The sequence below is a fragment of the Cebus imitator genome, unplaced genomic scaffold, assembly GCF_001604975.1.
Source record: "Cebus imitator isolate Cc_AM_T3 unplaced genomic scaffold, Cebus_imitator-1.0 Scaffold234, whole genome shotgun sequence".
Taxonomy (NCBI): Eukaryota; Metazoa; Chordata; class Mammalia; order Primates; family Cebidae; genus Cebus; species Cebus imitator.
In genome coordinates, this window is record NW_016107549.1 from 33,361 (window position 1) to 42,210 (window position 8,850).

Here is an 8,850-nt window from a genome sequence, read left to right on the forward strand (position 1 = left end):
CCTGTAATCCCATAACTTTGGGAAGTTGAGGCAGGCGGATCACCAGGTCAAAAGTTTGAGACCAGCCCAGCCAACATGGTGAAACCCCGTCTCTACTAAAAATACAAAAATTAGCAGGATGTGGTGGCACGTGCCTGTAATCCCAGCTACCTGGGAGGCTGAGGCAGGAGAAGCACTCAAACCCGGGAGGCAGAGGTTGCAGTGAGCCAAGATCATGGCATTGCACTCTAGCCTGTGCCATGATCAAGACTCCTTCTCGGGGGAAAATATATATATATGTTGTTCTCTCTCCCCATGATTGGTTCAGGACCCCTGCTCAAGTACACTTATCAATGTCTAGGGAATTTCAGCCCCATCCTGCCTGGTTGTCCAGTTCTAGTCCAGAGTTCTTGCTGATGTGGTTACCTCGCAGGTCTCTGTGTGGGCAGGGAGAGCCAGCTCCGCCTGATGGGCAGCAGAGGCAGGCTGTCCCATGGTCTTTTTCCTCAGGAGTTCCTGTCTACCCAGGCACAGCCGTCACTGGAAGCTTTTAGCTGTGATGCTGCCAGGAAGAGGGTGATGGCTGAAGAGCCCACCGCTAAGCAAAATGGTTTGTCACCCCTCTGGCAATGCTTCCTTTGTGCCATGCCTGTCCTGAGCACTTTGCAAATATTGACTCATGTAAACTTCAAAGCCCTTATGATGTGGGTATGACTGCTATCCTCACTGTACAGATGAGGAGGCTGAGGCCAGCAATGGCTAAGTAACTAACCCCAGGTCACCCAGCCAGGAAGTGCTGGAGCCAGGAATGAAGCCTGGCTGTCTGGTTCCAGAGCCAGTGTTACATGGCCCTGACCCTCCCAGGCAGTTCTTCCAGGAACGTCCCCCACATCCTTGGGCCCTTCCCCGGTGTTCTGAGCCTCCTCTTCCCATCAGCTTTGTCCTTGACCAAAGCACCCCAGACTTTCAGAGCCAAATGGGATCACGTTGCCTACAACTGAGTAAACAGAGGCCTTGAAAGGTGTGTGACACACCTATGTCCCCCAAATCATAAAGGTAGGGGGAAGAGAAAGAGAATCGCTTAAGAACGGGGAATATTTACGAGGCTCTGTGTTCCAGGCCTTGGTGACCGTGTGCAGACAGGATATGGCCCCTGCCCAGGTGGCAATCTCAGACTGGGAGGGAGGACGCATGCCAAGGAACAAGATGATTTCAAATTTAGCAGCAAGTCCTCTTGAGAAGACAATAAAGTGAAGGGGGTGGAACTGGGAGGACCTTGGGAGGTGAGCTTTCGTCCGGATCCTCACCTTGCTTTAGGAGGTGAGAACAGAAGCCGGCTCCGTCACAACGGCCTTCTCCCTACAGCTGGGAGAATAGTGCTGGTGGGTTCTTTGTTCATTTTTATTTTCTCATATGTTGGTTTTTTGTCTTTTTGTTTTGTTTTTTGTTTTGAGAGGGAGTCTTGCTCTGTCGCCAGGCTGGAGTGCAGTGGCCCGATCTTGGCTCACTGCAACCTCAGCCTCCCGGGTTCAAGCAGTTCTCCTGCCTCACCCTCCCAAGTAGCTGAGATGACAGGTGCGTGCCACCAGGCCTGGCTAATTTTTTTGTATTTTTAGTAGAGACGGGGTTTACCACGTTGGCCGGGATGGTCTCGATCTCTTGACCTTGTGATCTGCCTGCCTCCACTTCCCAAAGTGCTGGGATTACAGAAAGTGCCGGCCTTTTTTTTTTTTTTTTTTTTTTTTTTTTGAGATGGAGTTTTGCTCAATTGCCCAGGCTGGAGTGCAATGGCTGATCTTGGCTCACTGCAACCTCTGCCTCCCGGGTTCAAGCTATTCTCAGGCCTCAGCCTCCCAAGTAACTGGGATTACAGGTGTGTACCACCACGCCCGGCTAATTTTTTATTTTTAGGAGAGACAGGGTATCACCATGTTGGCCAGGCTGGTTTCGAACTCCTAACCTCAGGCGATCCACCCAAAGTGCTGGGATTACAGGCGTGAGCCACCGCGCGCGGCCTTTTGGTCATTTTAAACAGAGTCTCCTTATGTTGCCTAGGCTGGTCTCCAACTCCTAGGCTCAAGCGATCCTCCCGTCTTGGCCTCAGAAAGTGATGGGATTACCGGCGTGAGGCCCCGCGCCCAGCCTGGTGGGTTCTTTTATTTCCATATTACAAATAAAAGGGGGCTCCTGAGTTAGGCAGACACAGGCAGTTCGTGCAGCTTCACCCGGAGGGAGCCCACAGCGGGCTCAGCGAGACAAGAGCGTGCAAGTTCATCACCTCCTAGGGAAAGGACGGGGTAGCCCCAGGCCCCACCCCTTCCCGAACCGCACCTTTGTCGTGGCTCCGGACCCACTGACTCAGGCGGAGGGCGGGGCGCAGGGTCGCTGGGGCCGCGTAGAGAGCGAAAGAAGGCCACCATTGGCTCGTCCCGGAAGGTGGGCGGGGCCTCCTCCGACCGACCTGGGTGCGCGCCGCGGGGAGGCGTTGCCGACGGCGGAGCGGGAGGGGGTGTGGCTCCGCGCGGGCGGCCGTTGACGCTGAGGCCCCGCTCCGGATGTTGCGTATCGCGGACTGGGCGGCGGCGATTGGCCGACCCGGCTGGGGGGGGCGGGGCGGAAGGTTCTGGAGGGGGCTGGCGGGCTCTGGAAGCTTCCGCCGGACGGGTATATAGAGTCCGGGACCGGGCGGCGGCGGAGCCGGGATACGGCAACTGTAGGGCGGCGGGCCGCAGGCGGGGGCCATGGGCAAAGACTACTACCAGACGCTGGGCCTGGCCCGCGGCGCGTCGGACGAGGAGATCAAGCGGGCCTACCGTCGCCAGGCGCTGCGCTACCACCCGGACAAGAACAAGGAGCCCGGCGCCGAGGAGAAGTTCAAGGAGATCGCCGAGGCCTACGACGTGCTCAGCGACCCGCGCAAGCGCGAGATCTTCGACCGCTACGGGGAGGAAGGTGCGTGGACGCGGCCCCGCCGTTTGACAGGCGGGGAAACCGAGGCACGCCGGCTGCTCTCGGCGGCCCCCCGGGGAGGACGCCCAGGGCCCGGGGGCCAAACTGCCCCGCCCTCGGTCCGCGCGGGCCTCCGCCCTCGGATTGGTGGCCGTGGGGTGGGAGGAGGAGCCTTGGCCCTGCCGCTCGCCCAGAAGCTTCTAGCAAGTCTGGGGCTGCCCCTCCCTGGGCGCGTCCTCCCGCGGCCCCGAGCAGCCCCGGGGTGCGGTGCAGGGGGACGTGTGGGAGCCGGAGGGCGGGGGACGGGGACGGCGCAGCGGGGCGCACTGCGGGCCGGGGCTCACGTAGGTTCGGCCGCCGGGGTCTGCAGCGCGGCGTCTGGGGCTCAGCTACGGGCGCGGGGCTGCAAATGCGGGCGTCGACCCTCGCGGGCTTGCGGGCCGGGCTGGGATAATCCCTGGGAAGCCATGACCTGGCCCCGGCCCGGCACGCAGGAGGCAGCGGCGCCCAGTGCGGCCGTCCAGGTGCAGAGAGCGGGGCTTTTTGTCCATGTGCTGGTTGATGACTCAGGCTAGATTCTGGGCTTAATTTGGAGGAGTGAACTGACTTTGTATGCAAGCATGGTGGCAGTGAATGCTAGTGTGTGAGGATTCAAAAACTCTCCATCTATTTTTTTTTTTTCCTTATTTTTACTCTTCCCGTCAGTTGCCCTAAAGTGTCGGGAGTAAACACCGAAATCCCAGCCTGGACCATGTGTCTTTAGCCATCTCTTGGTGACATAGCCGGGAGGATGAGTCAGTCCAGGGGTGGCAGGGCATGGGTGGCACCTGGAGGTGGACACCTAACTGCATGAGTCTTTTGCCACTGTCACACTACACGGAAGTATGGGGGGGGGGCGTCTCTGCTGCTGCAGTGAGAAGTAGAAGCCTGGGGTTCTTCCTTGCTCTCCCCTGGCAGGCTAAAAAAAGTTCCTCCCCCATGGCTTCCAAGCTTCCCCCCCCCCCCGAAAAGGGAAGCTCCTTGAGAGAGGCTGCTGTTCAGCCATCTGACTGCTTCCAATTCTGCTTTTTAGGGCTAAAGGGCAGCGGCCCCAGTGGCGGTAGCGGTGGTGGTGCCAATGGTACCTCTTTCAGCTACACATTCCATGGAGACCCTCATGCCATGTTCGCTGAATTCTTCGGTGGTAGAAATCCCTTTGACACCTTTTTTGGGCAGCGGAACGGCGAGGAAGGCATGGACATTGACGACCCATTCTCTGGCTTCCCTATGGGCATGGGTGGCTTCACCAACATGAACTTTGGCCGCTCCCGCCCTGCCCAAGAGCCCACGCGAAAGAAGCAAGATCCCCCAGTCACCCACGACCTTCGGGTCTCCCTTGAAGAGATCTACAGCGGCTGCACCAAGAAGATGAAAATCTCCCACAAGCGGCTAAACCCCGATGGAAAGAGCATTCGAAACGAAGACAAAATCCTGACCATCGAAGTGAAGAAGGGGTGGAAAGAAGGGACCAAAATCACATTCCCCAAGGAAGGAGACCAGACCTCCAACAACATTCCAGCTGATATTGTCTTTGTTTTAAAGGACAAGCCACACAATATCTTTAAGAGAGATGGCTCTGATGTCATTTATCCTGCCAGGATCAGCCTCCGGGAGGTAAGGTGCCAGGTGGGGCGGTGTCTGTAGAGGGCGATAGCTGCTCTTTGAAGCAGATAACTATTTGCTGAGCACATGTGTTGGTGCGTGTGGTGTGTGCCAGGTTTGGGGCACAAAGTGAACAGGACTGACGAGGGTGCTGTCCTGGAGCTTTCATGGTGGTGACGTGTAGATCTGGGGACCAGGTCTTGGCTGCACAGGACTGATTCGTCTTACTCTATGCCAGATGGTCTCTGGGCAAGAGCTGAGCCTCTTGAGCCAGCTTCCATCTAATGCTGTCCCTTTGCTTTCCAAGGCTCTGTGTGGCTGCACAGTGAACGTCCCCACTCTGGACGGCAGGACCATACCCGTCGTATTCAAAGATGTCATCAGGCCTGGCATGCGTCGAAAAGTTCCTGGAGAAGGCCTCCCCCTCCCCAAAACGCCCGAGAAACGTGGGGACCTCATTATTGAGTTTGAAGTGATCTTCCCCGAAAGGATTCCCCAGACATCAAGATCCGCACTTGAGAAGGTTCTTCCTATATAGCTACCTGAGCTCCCCAGACTGACTAGGGACCTTTCCAGAGCTCAAGGATTTCTGGACCTTTCTACCAGTGTGGAACATGAGAGGGCGGAGGGCCCAGGGAGGGTTTTCATACTGCTGAATGTCTTCCAGAGCATATATTACAATCTTTCAAAGTCGTACACTAGACTTAAGTGGTTTTTCGAGCGATAGGGCATCAGGTGGTGGGAACAGCAGGAAAAGGCATTCCAGTCTCCCCCACTGGGTCCGGCAGTCCTCCCAGGAGGGGCCCACATCCTCCTCCTCCTCCAGTCCCTGTCCAGGGTTGAGAGGCAGACCAGCAGCTGGACTTGATGCCTGTGTCTCTTTGCTTCGGGCTGGTAGATGGTGTCAAGCTGCTGCCAGACCTTGTACACTCCTCTGTCTCTGTTGTGTGATCAGTTTGTGATTTATTCTGTATTTGTCTCACATGTCTTATTCTTCCCCTGAAGAATCCTGTCTTCTCTTTGGCCATCTCAAATTGAGAACCTCTAAACTATTCCTGCAGAACTGCCTGGCTGGCGTCCCCAAGCAATACCTCTTGTTCCAGTAGGACCAAGGGAGCCAGTCTCCAGCAAGTGACTCCAGTAAGTGCAGCCACCTCTCACTCGAGGGTCTGGGAGCCTAGCCCCAGCAAGGGACCCTCTGGACCTCTGGCTGTAGGGAAGCTGAATGTGCTTACTATGGGTCACATTTTCCATTTCTGTAAGGCAATCTTGTCACACCTGGGCATACCAGTGTCAGACCATACCAGTGGTCTAGGTAATTTTTTGTTTCATGGACTCTGGACTCTTTCAAAGGGATCTGATCCTTTTGAATTTTGCACAGCCCTAGATATAATCCCTTTTGATAAAAGGGTCTTTGCTTCTGATTACAGGAGCACTGTGGAACGTCTGTAAATATGTTTTTATAATTAATTCCGTGTATAGTCGGTGTACACTCAAATAAAACTAGTCCCCAGCAGCCACTGCTCTCTGTACAGGGCCATAATGGAATTCTGAAGAAATCTTGAGGAGGGAGGGGAGTTGGAACAAATGTCAGTTCCCTCAACACCAGTTGGGTGCTCAGACCTTTCGACTCATTGTAAGTTGCCACTGCCAACATGAGACCAAAGTGTGTGACTTGTCAATGCAGTGCGACAGCATTAAAGACTGATGCCAAACCTCAGGGGAGCAGTCTTGCGACTCTGTTTGAGGGTTCTGCTGGTTTGGGGGGTGGGGTGAGGACCTGGGCATCCCTCCAGGTGCAGTCAAGGTGGGAGGGTGGGATGGGCTGGAGGCAAGTACCCTGCAAGGGAAAGATAAGGCTCCCTGAGCTGGAAGTGGGTTGGAGAACTTCTACCCAGATTCTGGGTCCAAACAACCAGAGACCCAAGCACACTGGCCTTGGATCATTTTTTGATGGAGGTTGGAGTCAAAGGAAAGGTTGGGGGAGGCGGGGTCTGGTTCCTAACTCTCCCTTTCTTCGGGGCCCCTGGCTTTTTCAACAGACCTTTGCTCTGGGGCCAAGGGGGCAACCCAGGGTCTGGCCTCTAAATTCCTTATCACTCCTTTCCTGCTAGAACTAGTTGCAAGTCCTGAAGGCCTGGCTGAACCAGAACTCCAGGCCCTGCCCAGGACTAGCCCCACCCTAGAGAAAACCCATTTTCTGCCTTGGTTTTATTTGTAGGCCACTGAAGCTGCTTTTACTTTGTAACTTTTTTTAAAGAGCTGGTTTTATTATAAGGTAAGTAATTACTCAGGCTTAAAACAGTGTATCCATGCTTTGCTGCAACATGTTCTCAAGTGGAACCATTGTATACAGGCCAGGAGCAGGGCTCAGGGCTGTCACCACAGCACTTTGGGTGACCAAGGTGGGCAGATCACTTGAGCTCAGGAGTTTGAGACCAACCTAGGCAACACTGTGAAACCCCATGTCTACAAAAAATAAAAATTCAGTTGGGGGTGGCAGTGTACACCTATGTGCCCAGCTATTTATGTGACTGAGGCAGGAGGATCACTTGAGCCCAAGAAGTGGATAACCCAGTGAGCTGTGTTTGTGCCATTGCCCTCCAGCCTGGATGACAAAGTGAAACCCTGTCTCAAGAAAAAAAACTGTAAAAGTCAGTCTGGACCAGGCATAGTGGCCCCTGCGTGTAATCCCAGCACTCTGGGAGGCCAAGGCAGGTGGATCACCTGAGGTCAGGAGCTTGAGACCGGCCTGGTCAACATGGTGAAAACCCCATCTCTACTAAAAATACAAGAAATTAGCCAGGCGTGGTGGTGCGCGCCTGTAATCCCAGCTACTCAGGAGGCTGATACATGAGAATCACTTGAACCTGGGAGGTGGAGGTTGCACTCCAGCCTGGGTGGCAGAGTTTTGCTCTGTCTCCAAAAAAAAAAATGTCAAGCTAATAGTTGCTTTCCCTTCCCACTGAAACAGTTTAAGCGCTGAAAACAGTCTAGGGGCAGCCCTGTCAGGCCAAGAGAACTTTATGTAATGACTGGAAAGTTCTATATACCTTTAAACATCTTACAAATTCAATAAAATTGGAATCGGTTCCTCAGTTGCTCCTGCCACACTTCAGTTGCTTAGCAGCCACACGTATATAGCCAGTGGCAATTGCTGGACAAGTCTTGAGGGCTTTTCCCCAAAGAGAATATGGTGTCATTTTGAAGAGCAGCCACATTAAGCCAGGAGATGCCACCCGCATCAGGAGGTGACCCCTGGAATATGAGAGCTATTTATGTTTACCAAAGTATCCCAGGCACCAAGGTGACATTTACTGCAGAACTGACCTCATTGGTGTCACAACTCCCCAGGGTTGCCATCCCCACCCCCAAGTCTCCATTATACACCAGCTCCCTGTGAACTTCATACAAAGGTGTCACAAGTGCAAAAGTGCACAATGCCTTAAGGTATGTACAGTCTGGGAACTTCACAAAAAACACGACCAAGGAACCTACCCAGGGTGAGGAGTGGGGCACATAGTGAGGGGAAAATCTTAGTGGTAAAAGGGGCCACACGTTTTTGTTTCTGTTTTGTTTTGTTTTTTGAAAGTCTCGCTCTGTCACCCAAGCTGGAGTGCAGTGGTGCGACCTCTGCTCACTGCAACCCCAGCCTCCCAGATTCAATCGATTTCAGGAGTAGCTGAGATTCCCTAGGGAAGGTCAAGCTTCCCTAGTAGCTGGGATTATAGGCACGTACCACCATGCCCGGCTAACTTTTGTATTTTTACTGGAGATGGGGTTTAATTATGTTGGCCCAGAATGGCCTCAAACTCCTGACCTCAAGTGATCCGCCCACCTCAGCCTCCCAAAGTGCTGGTGGTATAGGCATGAGCTACTGCACCTGGCCTTTTTTTCCTTTTTTTTTTAAAAAAAACATTTTTGTGCTTCTTCCAAGACAGTGAGTCTGTGCTTACATAAGCATAAACACAATTTCTAAATGTTCAGTTTTATTTTTTGACTGTGTAATCACAATACAAAACTGGAAAGGGTGCAGAGTGAAAGTCCTCCCTCCCACCCTGCCATCCGATTTCACACCCCCGAACCAGGAACCAGTGTTCCCAGCCTCTCCTGTGCCTTTCCTGAGATGCTGCAGGAAATACATTTTCCTTTTTCTTTTTTTTTTTTTTTTTTTTTNAATCCCAGCTACTCAGGAGGTTGAGGCAGGAGAATTGCCTGAACCCGGGAGGCGGAGGTTGCGGTGAGCCGAGATCACGCCATTGCACTCCAGCCTGGGTAACA

At 53.8% G+C, this 8,850-nt stretch overlaps 1 protein-coding gene across 2 annotated transcripts; it reads left to right on the plus strand.

Moving 5' to 3' along the window:
• The first annotated feature begins 2,515 nt into the window (after positions 1 to 2,515).
• DNAJB1 (DnaJ heat shock protein family (Hsp40) member B1) lies at positions 2,516 to 6,289 on the plus strand. 2 transcript variants are annotated; one of them, XM_017497603.2, is made up of 3 exons: positions 2,516 to 2,931; positions 4,001 to 4,581; positions 4,877 to 6,289. In XM_017497603.2, exons 1-3 carry the CDS (start codon positions 2,721 to 2,723, stop codon positions 5,105 to 5,107), a joined length of 1,023 nt encoding a protein of 340 aa, XP_017353092.1. In that variant the 5' UTR covers positions 2,516 to 2,720; the 3' UTR covers positions 5,108 to 6,289. The 2 variants fall into 2 exon arrangements, with proteins under 2 accessions (XP_017353092.1, XP_037583449.1); XM_037727521.1 differs by lacking the exon at positions 2,516 to 2,931 and adding an exon at positions 3,148 to 3,276.
• Positions 6,290 to 8,850: the final 2,561 nt, after the last annotated feature.

Bases quoted from the DNA above. Each gene is read 5' to 3' on its own strand.
- DNAJB1 (XM_017497603.2), top strand. From the start codon at position 2,721: ATGGGCAAAGACTACTACCAGACGCTGGGCCTGGCCCGCGGCGCGTCG. The intron at 2,932-4,000 runs GTGCGTGGACGC...TCTGCTTTTTAG, and splicing joins CGACCGCTACGGGGAGGAAG to GGCTAAAGGGCAGCGGCCCC. The intron at 4,582-4,876 runs GTAAGGTGCCAG...TTGCTTTCCAAG, and splicing joins CCAGGATCAGCCTCCGGGAG to GCTCTGTGTGGCTGCACAGT.